The 23,096-nt window shown below is 39.0% G+C and overlaps 1 protein-coding gene across 7 annotated transcripts in view; it reads left to right on the forward strand.

Annotated features, from left to right (window-relative positions):
- ATG7 (autophagy related 7) overlaps nt 1–23,096 on the forward strand; it is a 273,321-nt gene that overhangs the window by 127,308 nt on the left and 122,917 nt on the right. For 6 of the 7 annotated variants that reach the window (XR_008705982.1, XR_008705983.1, XM_055557371.1 and 3 more), the window contains one exon: nt 22,481–22,603. Coding sequence is in view for 5 of the 7 variants with exons in the window: in XM_055557371.1 (XP_055413346.1) it covers nt 22,481–22,603 (123 nt within the window). In the remaining 2 variants the exon portion in view is untranslated. Of the gene's footprint in view, nt 1–16,725; nt 16,861–22,480; nt 22,604–23,096 lie in introns of all 7 variants that reach the window. The other variant, XM_055557368.1, reaches the window with a different exon arrangement.

Consider the following 23,096-nt stretch of genomic DNA (forward strand, 5'->3'; position numbering starts at 1 on the left):
TTCCAATGAGTGGGCTCTTCCCATCAGATGGCCGAAGTATTGGAGCTTTAGCATCAGCATCAGTCCTTCCAGTGAATATTCAGGGTTGATTTCCTTTAGGATTGACTGGTTCAACCCCACCCTAGACCTAATTAATCACAGACTCTGGGGGTGGACCCCAGCTCTGTGTTTTAACAAGCCCTCCGGGGGATTCTGACACAGGCTCCAGATTGAGAATCTCTGCTCTGTAGTTTTTGTGCTTTGCGATTTATTTTGAAGAATGTCTTTAGAAAGTTATACTTTGTTATATTAAGTTTTTCATGTATTTTAAGTCTTGGAATCCTCCAAATGATCCTTTAAAGAATATATCCAGGATGTTAGAATCAGGTAAAACACACACACATTTGGTTTAAAAAGATAACTGAGAAAGAAAAATTACATCCCTAAAAATTCCGTTTTAAAGTGAGATTTGTATGACAAAAGATGCAGTTACACCCCTCTTGGTGCCTTTTTCCTCCGCTCCTCATATGCTGAAATAGATGCATTTTTCAGGGATATTTTTTACTGTTAAAGACATTGGGGGAAGGTAGTAAAAGAGGTAGTTGAGAGGATTTTTGTCTGTTTCTGAAATGGTAGGCAGTTCAGCTTGTTTGTGTTCAGAAGAAAATGTTGAAAAAGGATAGTTCTTGTCCAATTCCTCTGTTTAGATATTAAAGGATAAAAAGTCATTTAAGAAATACAACTTGTACCTAATGTAAACTTTTAACATATATTTTAAAATATTTTTTCCACCTATAACTTACTTGCTTTTAATTGGGGGAAAGTCTTTCCTTTGCTAAGTGAAGTGACAGTTACTCAGTCCTGTCTGACTCTTTGCAACCAGGCCAAAATACTGGAGTGGAGTAGCCAGTCCCTTTTTCAGGGGATCTTCCCAGCCCAGGGATCCAACCCAGGTCTTCTGTATTGCAGGCGGATTCTTTACCAGCTAAGCTACCAGGGAAGCCTTCTTATGATATGTTATTGTTAGTTAATACTTAAGTTTGTAAGCTAGCCTGGTTCCTTTTCCCTGACTTAATTTTAGAAGTTAATGAGTGCTAATGATCTAACAAAATTAGAAATAAAAACAAACGAACAAAATGTTACTGTATAAGCAAACCTGAGACCAAAGAACCAGTATCACAAGTTCAGAAATAGTTCTGTATGTGCTGTGTGTTAGGGCAGATGTTAGGTTATCTCCTTGACAAGAGATGACACCCCTGAACACCCCTGTTCATAGCAGCATTACTCACAAAAGCTAAAACTCAGAAGCAATCCAAGTGTTCATCAACAGCTGAATGGATAAACGTGGTCTGACCATACAATAGAATATTACTAAGCCTTAAAAAAAGAAAGGAAATTCCAACGTGCTACAACATGAATAAAAAAAGGACATGAGGCTAAGTGAAATAAGCCAGTCACAAAAAGACAAATACTGTATGACTTCACTGAATCAGGTACTTAGAGTAGTCAGACTCACAAAGTAGAGTGGTGGTTGCCAGGGGCCAGGCAGGGGGCAATGGGGAGTTTAATGCATATAGCGTTTCAGTTTTTCAAAATAAAGGGAGTTCTAGAGATGGATGGTGGTGATGATCGCACAACAGTGTGAATGTACTTGACGCTACTGAACTGTGCACTAAGATGATACACTTATGTCATGTACATTTTACCCCAATAAAAACAAGCCCTCCTCAAACTTACGAGCTTTACAAGAGTAGCTTAATTGGTCAGAGCATCCATTTGTAAATATTTTGGTCATTATAATATCCTGTTCACTAGCCAGCTCAAATTTTTTTTTTAACCAGCTCAAGTTTGTAAAGTCAAATTATTTGAGAAAATCTCATTTTGTTTTTATGTTAGAATTAAAAAGAGTTAGTTTATAGATTTGGATAAAGTTGCTCATGGCATATTTTCTTTTTCTTTTTCTTTTTTTTTTTCCCATTTTTCGGGGAATGGTGACCAGATTAACTTTTCTACAAAAGCTCTCTTCTAGTTCTTTGATCCTCTTCTAGTCCCTAAAACTTGAAGGTTATGAAACCTCCTCAAGTGAACTTACTCGTTCTATTTCTCTCCCTTTCTGTTCACCATATGTGTTTCTTTATTTTCCCAAGAATCTTCAGAAGCATTGTTAATCTTTTAAAATGATAAATTAGACTTGGTGCTTATTTAGCTCTGAAAAACTCTAATTGGAAATGACGCATGTTGAGTAAGCATGCCCTAGCAGTCCAGGGATTAATGGGGGCAGGATTAAGTTCATCCCTTTTTCCCTCCCTTCCACCAGCCATCCAGGTAGTGTTTTGCATTACTCAGGCCGCTTTATAGATACCCTGTCATTGTCTTTATTTTTTTTTTAATTAAGATTAAATTCATATGCCCTAAAATTCACCATTTTAAAATGTAAAAATTCATCGACTTTTTTAGTATATTTACAAGTTTGTGCAAACATCACACTATCTTAATTCCAGAACAGTTTCACCCCCAAAACAAAGGTCTGTCCCCAGTCACAGCCTTTCCCCAGACCATGGCAAGCGCTTTCTGTCTCTGTGGGTGTTCCTGTTTTGGACATTTCATATGAAGAGGATTACACGTGGTCTTTTGTGAATGGCTTCTTTCACTTAGCATAATATTTTCAAGGTCCCTCCAGGTTGTTGTGTCAGCACTCCATCTGTTTTCATGGGTGAATACTATTCCATTGTACAAATCTACCATATTTTCATCCATTTAGCAATTGATGAATATTTGGCTATTACAGAACTTTTGGCTATCGTGAATAATGCTGCTATAAACATTTGTGTACAAATTTTAGTGTGAATAAATGTTCTCAGTTCTCCTGGTTGTGTACCTAGGAGTATAATTATCGGGTCATATGGACACTGTATGTTTAACGTTTTGTGAAGCTGCCAAAACTGTTTCCCACACAGCTGCACTGTTTAAGTTCCCGTCAGCAGTGTCGGAGGGCTCTGATTCTCCATTCTTTCTTGTCAACGCTTGTTATTGTCTCCTTTTTATTATAACTATCCTACTGAGCATGAAGTGATATCTCCTAGTGGTTTTGATTTACATTTCCCTAAAGACCAGTGATGTTGAGCATCTTTTCATGTGCTTGTTGGCTATTTTTATAGCTTTTTTTTTTTTTGAGGAATGTCTATTAAATTCCTTTGCCTATTTTTAAATTGAGTTGTCTTTTTATTGATATGTTAATGAGAGTTTTTTATATATTCTGAACACCAAACTCATCAGATTTATAATTTATAAATATTTTCTCACGTAGCTTGTATTTTCACTCTGTTAACCTGTGCTTTGAAGCACAATAGTTTTTAATTTTGATGAAGTCCTAATTTTTTTTTTCCTTTGGTTGCCTATGGTTTTGTTGTCATAACTGAGAAACCTGTGTCCCACCCAAGATCATGAAGATTTACTATGATTTATTCTGAGTGTATTTGTTTTAGTTCTTACATTTAGGCCGATACCCTATTGTCAGTTAATTTTCGTATATGGTCTGTGCTATGGTTCTAGCTTCAAGCTTTTGCAAGTAGATGCTCAGTTGTTCCAGCTCTACTTGATGAAAAGATGATTCTTTCCTCCATTAAATGGCGTCACTTTTGTAAAAAAAAAAAAAAAAAGTGGAAAGGGTTTATATTTAGACTTTCAGTTCTATTCTGTTGATCTGTATGTCAATCCTTATGTCCATCCAGTAAGCCATAGTATCAACTACTGTATCTTTCTAGTAAGTTTTGAAATCACGTAGTGTGAGATCGCCAACGGTGTTCTTTTTCAGGATTATGTTGGCTATTCTAGGTGCCTTGCATTTCTATATGAATTTTAGGGTCAGTTTGTCAATATCTACCATCCCTCCTAAAAGCCATCTGAGATTACATTGAATATTAGATCAATTTGGGGAGTACTGCCATCTTACCAGTACTAAGTTTTGTGATTTGTGAACTTGGGATGTCTTTGTATTTATTTTGTTTTTTAATTTTTTTCAATGGATTTTTTTACTTTTTCGTGTACATGCATTATACTTATTTTGTTACAGTTATTCCTACGTATTTTAATGTTTCTTAAGTTTTTAATGTTTAATTGAAGGTTAATTGCTTTACAATATTGTGTTGGCTTCTACCATATGTGCAGAAATAGATTTGATTTTTTTTTTTAATATGGCTCTTGTATCCTGCAGCCATGCTGTACATATTTTTGTTCTAAGGTGGTTTTTTAATCTATTTTGGTTTCCTTTGACCTTTCTATGTATAAGATCATGTCATCTGCAAATAGAGATAGTTTTATGTCTCCCTTCCAAATCTAGATTCAGTGGGTTTTCTTTGTTTGTTTGTTTGTTTTTGCCACGTTGTACACAGCATGCATATAGAGAGTGAACCCTGGCCACAGCAGTAAAATAGCTGAGGCCTAACCATTGGACTGCCAGAAAAGTCCCCTAATTCAGTCAAGATGTCTTTTATTTCTTTTGCTTGCCTATTACCCTGGGTCAGACCTCCAATACAATGTTGAATGGAGTTGATGAAAGTGGGCGTCCTTGTCTTGTTCCTGACATTAGTGAGTAAGCTTTGAGTCTTTCACCATTAAGTGTGATATTGATGACTACTGATGCTCTTTTGCAGGTTGAGGAGATTCTCTTCTGTTCCTCATTTGCGTGTTCATTGTCATGAAAGGGTTTTGGAATTTGTTAACTGTGTTTCGTGTGTCTCTCGAGTGATCATGTGGTTTTTGCTCCTTATTATCATAATATGGTATAGTACGTAAGTTCATTTTTATATGTTGAACCAGCCTTGCTTTCCAGGAGTAAATCCCACTTTCTCAAGGTGTGTAATTCTTTCTCTGTTGCTGGATTCATTTAGCTAGTACTTCACTCAAGATTTTTGCATTTATGTTCATAAGAGCTTTTCTTTGTGATGTCTTTTCTCATTCACCAGGATACTACTGGCCTCGGAGAGTGAGTTAAGACATGTTTGCTGCTTTTCTGTTTTTGGGGAGTTTGTGAAAGTTTGGTTAATTCTTTAAATGTGTAGTAAAATTCACCAACAAGTCAGTTTTGGTTCTTTGTATCTTTCTATAAATTTGTCTATTTCATCTAGGCGTACAGTGGTTCATGGTGTTGTAATCATTTTTATTTCTCTACTATTGATAGTATTGTCCCCTCTGTCACCTTTAATATTAGTAATTTGAGTCTTCAGATTTTTGATCAGTCTAGATAAAGATTTGTCGATTTTGTTGATGTTTCAAGAAACCAACATTTTACTTATGCTCAATTTTTTATATTTCCTTCCTTGTGCTTGCTTCGTATTTAGCTAGATTTTTGCTTTGTTTTGTTCTTAGGGTGAAAGGTAAAATTGATGATTTGAAACTGTTCTTTATTATAGACACTTACCATTATACATTTCTCTCTAAGCAGTGCATTCATTACATCTCATACATTTTGGTATGTTGTGTTAATTTTTTTGTTCATCTCAAAGTATTTTCTAATTTCCCATGTGGTTTTTCACTTTGATTCACTGCTTTGGGGCAGTGTGTTTTTTTAATATCCACATATTTCTGAGTTTCCCAAATTCTATGTTATTGATAACAAATTTCATTCCATTGTAGCTGGAGAACATATAGTGCATGACTTCATTTTTTATGGTCTAACACATTGTATATCCTGGAGAATGCTTCGTGCATATTGGAGGAGAATATGTGTTCTGCCCTCACTGGGTATAGTATCCTGTAGACGTCTGCTAAATCTAGGCGGCATATAGTTTTGTTCAAGTCTTCTGTTTCCTTGCTGATCTTCTCTCTAGTTATATTCATTACTGAAAGTACAGTATTGACTTCTCTAACTGTTGTTTACTTACATTTTTCCCTTCAATTCTGTCAATTTTTATTTTGTTTATTTTGGGGCTGTTTGATAGGTCCATGTATGATTATAATTATTATACATTTTTGATAGACTGACCCTTTTATCATTAGATAATGTTCTTCTTTGTCTCTATTAACAATTTTAAAGTCTATTTTGTCTGATATTAGTATAGCCTCTCCAACTCTCTTTTGGCTACCATTTGCATTTATTTAAAAAAAAAAATAACTTTAGGAAATTCCCTGATGGTCCAGTCGTTAAGACGGTGCTTTCACTGCTGGGGCCAGGGTTCAATCCCTGATTGGGAGAACTAGGATCCCACAAGCCACACTGCATGGCCCCCAAAGCAAAACACGACAACTTTATTGAGATATCATTGACATATAAAATTATATGTATTTAAGGTATGCAAATTAATGTCTTGAAATATGTATGTATTGTGAAATTATCACCACAGTCAAGCTAATTAACATATCCATCATCTCCAACAAGTGCATGTATGTGTGTGTGTGTGTGTATGTATGAGAAGTTTAATTTCAAATCTATCCTATTAGCAGAACTCAAGTAAACAATATAGTATTGTTTACTATAATTACCATGTCATTAGGTCTCTAGAACTTATTAATACTTGTCTTGCATAATTGGAAGTGCATGGAATACCTTTTTCTCTTCTTTTACTTTCAGCTTATTTGTGTCTTTGAATCTAAAATGCATCTCAAGTAGACAACATTTAGTTGGATATGCTTTTTTATGCATTTTGCTATGTCTGCCTTTTAGTTGAAGTGTTTAATTCGTTTACATTTAATGTAATTACTGATAAGATAGGATTTACATTTGCAATATTGCTGTTTGTTTTCTATGCGTCTTACATCTTTTTTTTTCTTTCTATATTTCTCTATTACCTCCTTCTTTTGTGTTAACTAGATATTTTCTGACATGCCACATTACTTTTCTTGTACTTCATGCCCTGTGTTTTCTTTTATAATAAATTTTTTCAGTTATTTTCTCAGTGGCTGTCCTGAAAATCGCAATTAAAATCTTATTTTCTAGCAATGTAATTTTGTTTAACATCAACTTAATTTCATTAGTATACAAAAACTTTGCTCCTGTAATATCTGTTTCTCTTTCCTTCCTTTGTGCTTGCTGTCACACAAATTACATCTTTATATATTTTACAATAACATAGACTTATAATTATTGCATTATGCATTTGTATTTTAAATCACATAGGAAAAAAAATTGCAACAGAAATATATTTAGTCTTCTGTATTTATCTATACAGTTACTTTTCCCTGAAATGTTTTCTTCATGTGGATTTGAGTTACTGTCCAGTATCCTTTAATTTCAGTCAGAAGAATTCCCTTTAATTTTTCTGACAGGGCAGGTTTTCTAGTGATTAATTCTCTGTTTTCTCTTTACCTTGGAATGTGTTAATTTCTCCATCACTTTTAATGTTTTTAATTTATTTTTTAATTGAAGGATAATTGCTTTACAGAATTTTGTTGTTTTCTGTCAAACATCTGCATGAGTCAGCCATAGGTATACATAGGTACCCTCCTTCTTAAATCTCCCTCCCCATCCCACTCCTCTAGGTTGATACAGAGCCTGTTTGAGTTTCCTGAGCCATACAGCGAATTCCCATTGGCTATGTATTTTACATATGCTAATGTAAGTTTCCATGTTACTCTCTCCATACATCTCACCCTCTCCTTGCACACCCACCCCCCCCTCAATGTCCATAAATCTGTTCTCCATGTCAGTTTCTCTGTTGCTTCCCTGCAAATAAATTCATCAGTACCATCTTTTCCCAGATTCCGTATATATGAGTTACTGTGTGTACTTAGTTGCTCAGTTGTGTCTGACTCTTTGCGACCCCATGGACTATAGCCCACCAGGCTCCTCTGTCCTTGAGGATTCTCCAGGCAAGATACTGGAGTGAGTTGTCATACCCTTCTCCAGGGGATCTTCCCAACCCAGGGATGGAACCCAGATCTCCCGCATTGCAGGCAGATTCTATACCCACTGACTTACCATATGTGCCTTAGTATACGATATTTATCTTTCTCTTTCTGACTGACTTGACTCTGTGTAATAGGTTCTAGGTTCATTCATCTCATTAGAACTGACGCAAATGTGTTCCTTTTTATGGCCGAGTAATACTCCATTGTATATACGTACCACAGCTTCTTTACCCATTCATCAGTCAATGGACATCTAAGTTGCTTCCATGTTCTAGCTGTTGTAAATAGTGCTGCAGTGAACATTGGGGTTCATGTGTAGTTTTCAGTTTTGATTTCCTCAGGGTATATGCCTGGGAGTGGGATTGCTGGGTCATGTGGTGGTTTTAATTCTAGTTTTTTAAGGAATCTCCATACCGTCTTCCACTGTGACTGTATCAATTTACATTCCCACCAACAGTGGGAGAGGGTTCCCTTTTCTCCATACCCTCTTCAGCATATATTGTTTGTAGAATCTTTGATGATGGCCATTCTGACCAGTGTGAGGTGATATCTCATTGTAGTTTTGATTTGCATTTCTCTAATAATAAGCAATATTGAGCATCTTTTCATGTGTTTATTAGCCATCTGTATGTCTTCTTTGGAAAAATGTCTGTTTAGGTCTTTTTCCCACTTTTTGATTGGGTTGTTTGTTCTTCTGGTATTGAGTTGTATGAGCTGCTTGTATGTTTTGGAAATTAATCCTTTGTCAGTTGTTTCATTTGCTATTATTTTCTCCCATTCTGAGGATTATCTTTTCATCTTGTTTATAATTTCCTTTGCTGTGCAAAAGCTTTTAAGTTTAATTAGATCCCACTTGTTTATTTTTGTTTTTATTTCCATTACTCTAGGAGGTGGGTCATAGAGGATCTTGCTTTGATTTATGTCATCGAGTATTCTATGTTTTCCTCTATGAATTTTATAGTTTCTGGTCCTACATTTAGGTCTTTAATCCATTTTGAGTTTATCTTTGTGTATGGTATTAGGAACTGTTCTAATTTCATCCTTTTACATGTAGCTGACCAGTTTTCCCAGCACCACTTACTAAAGAGGCTATCTTTGCCTCTTTTATATTGTATATTCTTGGCTCCTTTGTCAAAAATAAGCTACGCATAGTACATGGGTTTATTTCTGGGCTCTCTATCTTGTTCCATTGGTCTATATTTCTGTTTTTGTGCCAGTACTATATAGAGTCTTTATGATTGTAGCTTTGTAGTATAATCTGAAGTCAGGAAAGTTAATTCCTCCACTTCCATTCGTCCTTTTCAGGACTGCTTTGGCTGTTCGGGGAATTTTGTGTTTCCATATGAATTGTGAAATTTTATGTTCTAGTTCTGTGTAAAATGCCATTGGTAGTTTGATAGGAATCGCATTGAATCTGTAGATTGCATTTCGTAGTATAGTCATTTTCACAATATTGATTCGTCTAAGCCAGGAACATGGAATATCTCTCCATCTGTTTATGTCATCTTTGATTTCTTTCATCAGTGCCTTATAATTTTCTGTATACATTTATTTTGTCTCCTTAGGTAGGTTTACTCCTAGATATTTTATTCTTTTTGTTGCAGTGGTGAATGGGATTGATTCCTTAATTTCTCTTTCTGAGTTTTCATTGTTAGTATATAGGAATGCAAGTGATTTCTGTGTATTGATTTTGTATCCCACAACTTTGCTAAATTCAGTGATTAGCTCTAGTAATTTTCTGATAGTATCTCTAGGGTTTTCTGTGTATGGTATCATGTCATCTGCAAACAGTGAGAGCTTTATTTCTTTTTTTCCAATCTGGATTCCTTTTATTTCTTTTTCTTCTCTGATTGCCATAGTTAGGACTTCCAAAACTATGTTGAATAATATTGGTGAGAGTGGGCACCCTTGTCTTGTTCCTGATCTTATAGAGAATGCTTTTGGTTTTTCACCACTGAGAATACTGATTGCTGTGGGCTTACCATAAGTGGATTTAACTGTGTTGAGGTAGGTTCCTTCTGTGCCTATTTTTTGAATTTTAATCATAAGTGGGTGCTGAAGTTTGTCAAAGGCTTTTTCTGCATCTCTTGAGATTATTATATGGTTTTTATCTTTCAGTTTGTTAATATGGTATGTCACATTGATTGATTTGTATATATGGAAGAATCCTTGCATCCCTGGAATAAACCCAGCTGATTATGGTGTTTGAACTTTTTAATGTGTTGTTGAATTCTCTTTGTTAGAATTTTGTTGATGATTTTTGCATCTATGTTCATCAGTGATATTCGCCTATAATTTTCTTTTTCTATGTTGTCTTTGTCTGGTTTTGATATCAGGGTGATGGTGGCCTCATAGAATGAGTTTAGAAGTGTTCCTTCCTCTGCAATTTTTTGAAAGAGTTTTGAAACTGGCTAGTCTCAGTTGACCTCTCTTCATGTTCAGTAATTCTTTCTTCAGCTAACCCAAATCTGCTGTTGAGAGTCATGAATTTTTCAGTTGTGTTTTTCAATTCCAGAATGTCTCTCTCTTTTTTTTTTTTTGGTTTTCCTTTATTGGTATTCTGTATTTTGGTGAGGTAGCATTCTCGTACTTTCCTTTAGTTACTTACACATGATTTTTTTAGTTCTTTGAACATACTTAAAATAGTCATTTTCAAGTCTGTCTAGTAGGTTCCTCAGGGACAGTTTCTATAGACTGATTTCATTTTTGTTTTGTGTGGGGGACATACTTTCCTGTTTCTCTGCATAACTGGTAATTTTCTGTTGATAGCTGGACGTTTTCAACAATATAACGCAGAAGCTCTGGGATCAGATTTTCTTCCTTCTCCAGGGTTTGCTGTCATTCCTTGCTGCTCCTGTTGTTTGTTATTCAGTGACTTCTCTAAACTAATCTCGTTAGGTTTGTAGTCTTTGTCCTGTGTGGCCCTTTATGCTCAGTTAACTTAGTGGCTATCTAATGACTGGACAGAGATCTCCTGAAATGCCTGGAACCGTTGCAGGAAGGCAGACCCCTTCCAGGGCCCGAAACTGGGCTCTTGTCTAACACTTGGAAATGAATTGTCCGAGGACACGCATGTGCTGACAAAGCAAGAGATTTTATTGGGAAAGGGCACCCGGGTGGAGAGCAGTAAGGTAAGGGAACCCAGGAGAACTGCTCTGCCGCATGGCTCCTCGGGTTTTATGGTGATGGGATTAGTTTCCGGGTGGTCTTTGGCCAATCATTCTAATTCAGAGTCTTTCCTGGTGGAGCGCATGCTCAGCCAAGATGGATGCTAGCCAGAGGGATTCTGGGAAGTGGATGGACACGTGGTGTCTCCTTTCAGCCTTTCCCGAACTCTACCCGGTTGGTGGCTTATTAGTTCCGTATTCCTTATCAGGATCTCTCGTCCTAAAACAACTCATGCAAGTGGTTACTATGGTGCCTGGCCAGGGTGGGGCACCTGTACTTCAATCAGTGTGCTTCCCCTAACAGAACCAGTAAGCTTTCCACTCTCTGTTGGGGGCTCTGTGTGTGGTGGGCCATGTCTTCAGTGCTCGCCTGGGCAGTTAGGGACTCTGCCTTACCCTTCATCTCCTACCTGCCCAGATCCTCCTGATCAGCTAGAGGTGAGAGCTTAAGGCTTTCTCAGATCTTTCCTGAGGGCATGTGTGACTTAAGGCATGCACCTAGTTCTGTGTAGTCTTCTGGATTCCTAAGATTGTGGGATTCACCAGATTTTCCTTTTAAGCTTTTTGTTTTAAGCTTATTGTTGCTTTAACTGTCACTTACCACCTCAGCAGATCACACTGTTGAACAACAGTTGCTCCTGATACTTTTCAACAACTGGTCCCTGGAAAAAGGTTTTCACATATGGTGATTTCTGAGTCAAGTCAAATAAAGACAGCAACTGAGCAGCAAGTGAGTGGCAAACAGGTGGCAGTTTTCTGAACATGGGGTCACAGCTCCTTCAGAGCTCCGATGTGCCTCCTCCGCGGCTACCAGCCTAGTTTTCACTGTGATGGTGTGTTGGTTTTCAAGGCTACAGTCAAGCTAGAAGGGGAAAAGGGGTGGGAACTGGTCAAGTTAAAATGCCACAAACCTTATTTTTACAGCTGCTTTTCTTAAATAAATATGCCTCAGGGTTTGTTAGTATTCTCATTTATGGAAGAGAGTGTTCTCAGAGCCCCTTACTCTGATATTTTCTCTAATGTCACTGTGTGTCATTTTGTCCTCTGTTTTCTGTATGTGTCACACCCTATTAGCTGATAGTAATTGTATCATGAGAATAAGTGCAAAAAAGGTAATAAAGGAATAGCACTTTTATTGTCCTTTGTAAACCATTCTTAGTGATTGAAGTCATAAAATCTTTTTTTTTTTTTTAATCTAAGTGGACAGATAGGCTTGGAGTTTTATCCCCACTGTAGGTTTTCCCCAGTGGTTCAGTGGTAAAGAACCCTCCTGCCAATGTAGGAGACGCAGGTTCAGTCGCTGAGTCAGGAAGATCCCCTGGAGGAGGAAATGGCAACCCTCTCCAGTATTCTTCCCATGGACAGAGGAGCTTGGTGGACCACAGTCCATGGGATCGCAGAGTCAGACACAACTTAGCAACTAAGCAACAAACAAACCCATTGTAGCGATGAGCAGACAGACTCAGAAAGACGAAGTTTTGCCCACTGTTGGCAAATTACTGCCCATTGCATATTGTCTCCCAGTTTTCAGTTTCGTTCCTTCTGCTCAATTAACCTCAGTAGATTTCTGAGTTTGGTATGTGACAACACCAAGATACGATATTATTTGGCTTTGTTTTTAGTACAGTTGTGTGTTGCACTGTAAGAAGTTCAGTTAAAATCCGTGAAGTGTTCGGAACTCTTATTCCATTGTTGAAATTTGAAAGCTATTTAACATTTTGATTTAAAATCTCCCATATCCTCTAAATTACCATTGTACCCATTTTAGATTTGGATTCCTAAGAAAAATGGACACTATACAGTGACATTAGGAAAAGAACAAGAGACTTATCTGTAGTGTGTTTTTGACATGCCAGGTATTATCCTGATTAATGCTATTGCCGGGGTCCAGCCACAGTGGAGTCAGGGGTTTCGAAGGGGAGATGGCTTCGGTGATCAGGAAACAATAGATCAATTAAGCGTTAATTAAAGATATGAAGAGTGGTTAAATAAGGATAGCTCAGTGAGGAAATTCAGTGGAGAAAAGAGGCTGAATAATTCAGCCAGAAGGTGAGAGAAAGAACAACATGGGGAGACCAAGCTTCGGTGAACAAGGCCCGTACTTTATTTTCCAAAGTAGTTTTTATACCTTAAGTTATGCATAGAAGATAATGGGGGAAGGGATAGAGTCATGCAGTAAGCCAGGCTTTCTTCCTGCAAACTTATCATATGCAAAAGTTTAGGTGATTTGCATCATCTTCTGGCCCGGAGGCCTGTTAACATTTTAAGACCCTTTCTTCAGAAAACTTATTTTTCTCTAAAGGTGATTAGTCAGGCACCACCCTCCAAAAGCATTAGATAAAGTTGCATTCCTATAGGGCAAAGGTGTGGTGGGCTATAACAAGAAAAAGAATTAACTCAAGGGTCCAAGGTTACAAACATTAAAGCTACTACTTACACCAATTATATTAATCAATACACTGCCAGGGACACAGTAGGTAAGGGATATGGAAACTTAGCAGCAAACATTGGCCCAACAAGTGAAAAACCCTTCACCAATGCAATTTCTAATCAATCTTTTAACTGCTCAAAGGAATCTGTATTTAGACAGTTTAGAACATCTCATGCCTCTCATGGTTGGAACGCTGTGAACGATCACATGTGGCCGGAATAACCTTCAGAGGAGTTTGTAGGTTAAAACACGCTTATCACGCCCAGCAACTTTATCAACTGGAGCTGTAAGCTAACTCTTTTTTCAGAGAGAGGTAGTGGGGGACAGCCCCCCGTAAAGTCAGAGGTGTAGGTGAGCACAAAGCAGAAAGTAGGCAGACTCTGGTTTTGGGGGTAGATGCTCGAGAATTTCCAGGGGGACTCCTGAGGCTCCATCCCGCCTTTGCATATGCCAAGCCTCCTTCCTCATGACCTTTGCCACGGGCGGAGTTCCTCACACTGGCTCCCGGCAACTCTAGTTTTTGACATACTGGTATGTTTTCTAAACTTTGTTTCTATTTTTATTTACATTATGAAATTAGATCAGTTTACAGGAAACAACTAGTTAACCTTAAAATCTCATTTCAGACTTTTTTATCTTTTCGGACTCACTTTTTAAAAATTTTTATACGTTTTTGAAAGGTTATACTCTATTTGCAATTATTGCAAAATGTTGGCTGTATCTCCCATGTTGTACAATATGTCCTTGTAACCTGTCTTGTACTGAATCGTTTGTACTTCTCACTCTTGCACCCATAAATCATCCCCTGCTATTATGTATCTTGAACTCAGAACTGTCCTCCTTTTTAAAGTTTTGACATTGTAAAGCCTGTGTCTAAACAGAGGAAGTTAACAGCAACTGATTTAGTTAAGATGATAGCTGCATTTCCATAGGAAGCTGTTTGCTTATCCATTATCTGGTTTATATCACTGACATATACAGAAATAGAAACAAAGTTACCAACCATCTAGTTGATATTTAAAAATGATCAGCTCCCTATTACCAAGACAGTGAGGCAGAGTGTTTTCTTCAATCCCCATGGCAGTTCAGCGTGCCACGGAGAGCAGCATGGCCTTGTTGTTTGGTTGTGTCCGACTCTTGGTGACCCCACTGACTGTAGCCCATCAGGCTCCTCTGTCCATGAGATTTCCCAGCAAGAATACGGGGGTGGGTTGCCGTAGTTAAGTAAGGAAAATTGTGTCCATCAGGAAAGGATCCATATCTTTAAAGGAGTTATTATTTCTCTACTTAGCAAACTCTCCTAGTATCTTTAGAAAGTGAAAGAGTGAAGTAGCTCAGTCATGTCTGACTCTTAGTGACCCCATGGACTACAGCCCACCAGGCCCTCTGTCCATGGGATTTTCCAGGCAAGAGTACTGGAGTGGGGTGCCATTGCCTTCTCCGTTAACAGCGGCTAGGCATATTATATTTACTTGGAGCTGGTATACTTTGTGACAGCCTCAGTGCCCTTGGACACGGCGTGCTTGGCCAGCTCCCCAGGTAGCAGCAAGCGCACGGCGGTCTGGATCTCCCTCGATGTGATAGTCAAGCGCTGGTTGTAATGCGCCACGCCAGGCACGATGCCTCGCAAGTGATGCGCTCGAAAATGTCATTGACAAAGGAGTTCATGATGCCCATGGCCTTGGAGGAGATGCCAGTGTCCAGATGGACTTGCTTCAGCGCCTTGTACACACGTACACGGAGTAGCTCTCCTTGTGGCTGTGCTTGTGCTTCTTGCCGTCCTTCTTCTGGGCGTTGGTCACAGCTTTTTTAGAGCCCTTTTTAGGGGCAGGAGCAGATTTAGCCAGTTCAGGCAGTCTATAATGACAACACCTAACAACACAGAAAGATCTTGAAAAAAAACTTTAGAATTTTTAGAATACTTATAACCTTCTTATACTTATAACCTTATATAACCTTTTAGAATACTTATAAACTTATAATCTTTAGAATACTTATAAGCTTTAGAATACTTATAACCTAGTATCTTTAGAATACTTATAACCTTCCAAAATGTAATGTGTATAAGACCACATATTATATAATTTACTTAAGAGGTATTATATGTTTTATGTTTTATGACAGGTTGCAGTGCTCAAATTCATCGTGATACTTTTTTTCCTCTTTTTTTTTTGATAATTTAAAACACATTTTTTTCTGCTTTAAGATTGAGCTGTTTGTGGAGGAGGAAAAAAATCCTCCTACATTTTATAAGCTGCTTATACTCGTAACACAGATTAACTTCCCAGCACATAAAGGGAATACTGGAAAACTCTTGCATGATTAAATATGCCCCTGGAGGGTTAAGTTTTTCCACATATTTTTCAAGCCAGAGCTATTAATAATGTTTCAGCATCAAACTTTCTGTACATCCTGATTATGGGGAAGGCCTTCACTCATTCTACCCTGGCCATTCGTTTTTTCCACTTCGTCCAGATTTGTAGCACTACAAAATTATCTGTGGAAACACAGGCTTGAAATCTCCAGGTTTAATTAAGGTCCAACAAAGAGTCATCTCTGGAGTTACTCCAGATTTTTTTTTTTTATCAAAGTTTTTGTCCATTTTTCATTCCCATGTCTTTTTTTTTTTTTTTTTTTTTTTTTGCCTTACTGGAAACCTGGCACAAAGAAGCTGCTTAATGAGTTGAATAGTTCACTCAGAAATAAGTGATCACTGGATAGACCTAGAGATGATCATACTAAGTGAAGGGAGACAGAGAAAGACAAATATCATATGATATTGCGTATATGTGGAATCTAAAAAAGATACAAATGAACTTATTTACAAAATAGACTTCCACAGACAGAGAAGACTTATGATTAACAGAGAAAACTTATGATTATGGTAACGGGGGTATGGATAAATTAGAAGTTTGAGATTAACATGCATGAGCTACTATATATAAAATAGATGACCAACAAGGACCTATTGTATATAGCTCAGGGAATTCCACTCAGTATTCTATAATAAGCTATAAGCAAAAATAATCTGAAGAATAGATACGTATGAACCACTCACTCTGCTGTACATCTGAAACTAACACAACATTATAAATGAACTATATGCCAATTAAAAAATAAAAAATAGCGATATTAATGTCATCTCTCTTAAAAAAAAATGGGATGGTCACTAAACACAGAGCTCTTGGCATTTTGAAAAGGGTCACCTAATTTCTATGCACATTTTTCCTGAGATAACATTCTGGTTTGTAAGGAATCTCGTAATTACTGAGGAATTCAGTTATTAAATGCTTTTTTATCCAGGCATTGGGTTGTCAGATTAATTTCCTGTGGCTAATCGGCCAAAGACTGCACTTTGTTGATGCCTTGGCATGTAAGAGTCACCCCCTGCTCCTCCAGCTCTCCAGGATTCCTCTTCTCCGTGCCTCCCGCCTGCAGGTCTGTGCTCAACAACCTCAGATCCCTTCATGACTACTCACTCCTGTCGTTCAGTCGTGTCCAACTCTTTGCGACCCCACGGACTGCAGCAAGCCAGGCTTCCTTGTCCTTCACCATTTCCCAGAGTTTGCTGAAACTCATCTCCATTAAATTGGTGTCGCCATCCAACCATCTCATCCTCTGTCGCCCCCTTCTCCTCCTGCCCTCAATCTTTGCCAGTATCAGGGAGTTTTTTAATGAGTCGGCTCTTCTCATCAGGCGGCCAAAGTATTGGAGCTTCAGCTTCGGCATCAGTCCTTCCAGTGAATTTTCAGGGTTGATTTCCTATAGGATTGACTGGTTTGATCTCCTTGTTGTCCAAGAGACTCTCAAGAGTCTTCTCAAGCACCACTGTTCAAAAGTATCAGTTCTTCAGTACTCAACCTTCTTTAGGTTCAACTCTCACATCTATACATGACTACTGGAAAAACTACAGCTTTGACTATATAAACTTTTGTCGGCAAAGTGATGTCTCTGCTTTTTAATATGCTGTCTAGGTTTGTCATAGCTTTCCTTCCAAGAAGCAACTGTCTTTTAATTACTCACTAGCGCCTCAAATTATTTGACCCTTTCTGGCCAGTCCCCAAGCTTTGATGGATTGTTTATTTATCTTTCTTTTTGTTATTTATCTTTCTCCCCAAACTCAAATTTTTGTCCCAAATGGGGGTTTTAGGTTGTCAGCACTTTTGTGCACCACTAACCACCTGCCCCTCTCCCATTCTCCACCCTGCTGTCCCAGACCATCACTACCCTCCTCCAGCTCCATGGCCCACCACATCCCCTTCTCTGGCAGCAGATGACCTCACCGCCTGACCCCAGAGCTGACTGGCCCTCCCTGGGCCTTACTGTCCAGACCCTAGAGCTCCCCAGCACCCAGCTCCCTGTTCTTCTTAACTTAGCACTGCGGCCACTTCCCTGGTCCCTACCTACACACTTGCTGTGCCCACGAGGAGCCACTGCTCCCCTCCAGTTCCAACTTCCTCATTAGGACATTAGAGTTCTTCATCCTTTTCTTTTAAGACCTTTCTCTGGCACCAAAGGAAAAAAAATTTTTTTTTGAGATTTATGATATTATATGAATAGGTAATATGTGCACATGGTTTAAAGCACTCAAGTCGTGTAAAAGATTATACAAAGGCAACTACTTGTCATCAGGCATGTGGGTGTGTGTGTGTCTGTTCTTCCAGGGATACTATATGCAAAAACAAGCCCCTGCATATGTGCATTTCCCTTACTTCCTCTCCGCCACCTTTATTTTAAAAGCATCAGTACTAAATTCATGGTCTGGATATTGCTTTTTAATGCATCTCTGTCTTGGAAGTCAGTTGATATCAGTACTGTAGAAATGCCTCATTCTTTTAATGCATCCTGATTATGTCTTTGACCGTAAATGTACTGCAGTTTAGTTAGTCAGCACCTTTAAAGGGGTGGTTATTTCAAATCTTTTGTTGTTGCAAATGGTGTTCCTGTGAGTATCCTTGCACATCAGCCTTTGTGCCCATGCAAGTGAAATATTGGAGAAGGAAATAGCAACCCACTGTAGTATTCTTGGTTGGAAAATCTCATGCACAGAGAAGGCTGGCGGGCTACAGTCCATGGAGCCGAAAAGAGTCGGACACGACTGAGCGACTGACCAACGACAAGCAGGATTTAAGTGGGGATGGGGTGGGCATGCCACTGAAGAGTCAACATGCTCATCGTCAGATTTTCTTTAAAATATTCACCTTGTAAAAGAAAAAATAGCTGAATATTGAAAGGTTGTTGCTGAACCAAGAAAAACGCCGGGATACTTGGGCTCCAGAGGAGAACTCAGTCCGGGGCCAGTGACGAGACTTGATTGCTCAGAGCTTTTGTGTAATAATGTTTTAACTGAAAGTATGAAAGAGATAGAGAAAGCTTCTGACACAGACATCAGAAGGGGGCAGAAGGAGTGCCCCCTGCTAGTCTTTAGAAAGATGTTATATAGCTACTAGCAGTCTGCTAATTAGAGAAAGGAAATGTCTCAGAACTTAGAGAATGGCACAGGCCCCTCACCCACAGCATGCATTTTGAGGTAACATGGGCACAAGGTGAGTTGTCACGGGCCATAAAATGATTGACATGAATCTTGAAGAAAGGTAGGTTTCCAAGCAAATACAGTCTTATTAACATATCTTAAGAGAAGATTTGCATGAGTAAAACATACTGGTTTGTTTGCATACTGGTTTGCAACCTACTTGAAGACAGAGTCTAGGGTAAATACATAGTTTGTTAACATAGCTTAAGACAAACATATCCATAAGAAAAATATATTGGTTAGCTCAAGGTTTGAGAATAGTTAAGTTCAGGTGGAACCAGGTGTCGTCATGGCAACACAGAATTTGAAAAGAAACGTCTCTTTAAATTTGTATAGAGAAGGGGAAAATATAACACTAGTAGTTTGTTTCCTCCTACCGCTTAAGAGAGAGAGAAAACATGTCTGACGCTTGCAGCCTGTCTCCTCCATTTGGAGACCCCTGGCCTTTCTGCCTGTTACCCTCTCAGTATTAAAGAATATTGTAAGGGGGGAGGGGATCACAAGTCCGCAAGCCTTAACAACAGCAAAGATTCTTTGACAAGTCTTTGAAGTGGAATTGCTGGATTGAAGGACTTCTACATTTTCATTTCTGCATGGAGACATTTTTTTAAAATTCTTTTCTCTCTATTTCGTGTCATTGCTTTTCCAACCTTTCCGTTCATGTGTTGATTTCCGGGATGTATCATCAGTGTCTGCTGTGTATCTGAAGCAGTCGTCTCTTTATTTACTCTGAGTTTTGAGAGAATTTCCAAGGCCTTCTGGTTCACCGTGTGCCTTCTGTAATTCACAGTGATCATTGAATTCCTAAGTGTGCTAATCACTTTTAAGCAGTCATGTTCTTATATTGTTCTCCTCAAAAAGACTACCGATCTCGTATCTTTTGATATTTTTTAAAATTAGCTAATTCCTTTGCTTTTGGCAAAGGGTCTCTGTGGCTTTGTGTGAGCTTTCACTAGCTGCCGCGAATGGGGGTTTCTTGTTGTGCCGGCTGCTCTTGCTGCAGAGGCTCCAGGGCACAAGGGCTCAGCAGTTGGGGCGTGCAGGTTCACAGCTGTGGTCCACAGGCCTAGCTGCTCTGTGTCATGTGGAGCCTTCTTGGACTAGGGATCAAACCCTTGTCCCCTGCACTGGCAGGCAGGTTTTTATCTACTAAGTTACCAGGGAAGTCCCTCTTTTGATCTTTTGATCAAAGGACAATGTATATATGAAAAAGTGCTTGATAGTTTTTCACCAGGTGTATCTTTGTAACCAGAACCCAGATAAAAGAGAAAAAGTTACCAGCACCTCAGACCCTCCTCTGTGCCCTATTCCAGTTCCAGTCCCTCACTGCACAACCACACTGGTGACTTCTAACAGCACAGGTTCATTTTTTAAAAACTTCACAGTGTTGTAATCCTGTAGTGTACACTTCTCTCCCTTCTTTTGTCTAACGTAGTTTGTGAGAATCATCTATGTTGTTGCTTGTAGCTGTCGTACATTTGCATGTCTGTGTTATTCCATTGCATGAATAAGCCACAGTTTGTTAATTCAGCCTACTGTTGATGGACACTGGAGTAGTTCCTTGTTGGGGCTGTCGTGAATGGTGCTGCTGTGGACGCTTTTGTTCTGGTCTTCTGATGCACCTCTGTGCACATTTTTTTGTTTGTTGGTTTTGTTCAGTCGCTCAGTCATGTCCGACTCTTTGCGACCCCATGGGCACACCAGGCTTCCCTGTCCTTCACCATCTCCTAGAGCTTGCTCAAACTCATGTCCATTGAGTCAGTGATGCCATCCAACCATCTCATCCTCTGTCGTCCCCTTCCCCTCCCTCCTTCAATCTTTCCCAGCATCAGGGTCTTTTCCAATGAGTCAGCTCTTCGCATCAGGTGGCCAAAGTATCGGAGCTTCAGCTTCAGCATCAGTCCTTCCAATGAATATTCAGGACTGATTTCCTTTAGGATGGACTGGTTTGATCTTGCAGTCCAAGGGACTCTCAAGAGTCTTCTTCAATGCTGCAGTTCAAAAGCACTGATTCTTCAGCACTCAGCCTTCTTTAAGAATCTCTTGGTCACAGGGCATATAAATATTAAACGCCTAAGGTGGTTATTTTGTCTTCCCATGAGAACAGTGGTTGTTCCATACTCCTGTGAGTACTTGGTGTTTTCTGTCTTGTTCATCTTAGCTGCTCTGGTAGCTATAAAGTAGCCGTTCATTGTGGTTTTTACCTGTCACTTGTAATGTTGAGCAACTTTTCATATGTTTATTGGCTGTTTGGGCAACTTTTTTGTGATATGCCTGATGAAATTCATTTTTACATTAAAAAAATCATTTTTAATGCATTTGACTAACTGGTGGGTCTCATTTCCCACCTTTTGTCCCTTCCTTTCCCTTTATTCTTAAAAAATTTTTTTCTTGGCTCTTCTTTTGCCTATAGTTTTGTTTGTTTGTTCCTGTATTAATTTATTTTTAATTGGAGGATAATTGCTTTGCAGCGTTGTGTTTCTGCCATACAGCAGCGTGAACCTGCTATAAATATACACGTGCCGCCTGCCTCTTGAGCCTCCCTCTCAGCAGCAGCCTCGCCCGCCCCTCTGGGCCATCGCAGAGTGCAGCTGACCTTTCTGTGTCGCGCCGCAGCTCCCCTCTGGCCGTCTCTGTCACACATGGTAGTGGATATAGGCCAGTGCTGCGCTCTCCATTTGCCCCACCCTCGCCTTCCCCTGCTGCGTCCCTCAGTCCAGTCTTGACGTCTGTGTCTCTATTCCTGCCCTGCAAATAGGGTCGTCAGTGCCATTTTTCTCGATTTCATGGATATGCATTAATATACAGCATTTGTTTTTCCTCTTTCTCACTTACTGTACTCTGTATAACAAGCTCTAGGTTCATCCACCCGATTCCAACTGACTCAAATTCATACCTTTTTATGGCTAGTATTCCATGGTATATATGTACCACAATTTCTTTATCCATTCATCTGTCAATACACAAGGAAATAATTGCCTATTACTTTTCTCCTAAAAAGTGAACTTTAGAATCAGCAACCTCTACTCTTCTAGAATTTTTAGTGAATTTGCATGTAACTTATTTTGTCTGAGAAATACTGTCATCTGAATTGGAAGATAGTATTGTCGTTCTAAGAAAAGGAAAATGATAAATACTAAACCCTCACAGTTTTTTGCCTAACAGATTGATTTTTCCCATATTTAATTTTTAATTCTTGTTTTAGTTCCATTTTTTGACAGGTGATTATTAGAAGTAAAAATCTTTTAATTTTAATATGCATTTAAATCCTACCTCCCCCTTAACATATATCTAATATACTTCCATGGTGGCTCAGACAGTAAAGAATCCACATGCAATGCGGGAGACCCCAGTTCAATCCCTGGGTCAGGAAGATTTCCTGGAGAAGGGAATGGCTACTCACTCCAGTATTCTTGCTTGGAGAATTCCATGGACAGAGGAGCCTGGAGGGCCGTAGTCCATGGGGTAAAAAGAGTCGGACATGACCGAGTGACTTAACACTTTCACTCATAAATGTCTTTACAGGTTCTTGATCAGTATGAACGAGAAGGATTTAATTTCCTGGCGAAGGTGTTTAATTCTTCACATTCCTTCTTAGAGGACTTGACCGGTCTTACCTTGCTGCATCAAGAGACCCAGGCTGCTGAGGTAAGACTTAAGACAAAGATCTTGTTCAGAAGACAGATGTGTCTAAAACCTGTTTGATATTCAGATTTACAGAAAAGGAAGGAAGTGGTTAATTATGAATGTTTTCCTTAGAACTAAATTGCTAAGTCAGTCTGCTGGTGGTGAGTAAACGAGCCTTTTGCAGTTGCTGGATGCTGCTGTGTGCAGGTTGTTGTGTGGTGGGTGCCAAATGCACAAAACTGCTGATGAAGAAACTGTGGGCTATTGATTTCCAAGCATCCAGGTTCTTTCTATGGGGCAGCATGCCTGTGGCCAATGCAGAGTTGGCTGTGATGTCCATACATCAAAATGCAAGTCAGGGAAGACACTGGACTCTGGCCATGTTCAGCAAGAACACGCCTGGTTTTTATTTCACAAGCGAATCCGTCCTCTTGGGCCGCTGAAGCCCACCATGAGGTTGCCTTCTCAGTTACAACCTAAGAGAGTTTTGTTTTGCTTGCCATTTAGAATATTT

Source organism: Bubalus kerabau, chromosome 20 (assembly GCF_029407905.1).
Source record: "Bubalus kerabau isolate K-KA32 ecotype Philippines breed swamp buffalo chromosome 20, PCC_UOA_SB_1v2, whole genome shotgun sequence".
Lineage (NCBI taxonomy): Eukaryota > Metazoa > Chordata > Mammalia > Artiodactyla > Bovidae > Bubalus > Bubalus kerabau.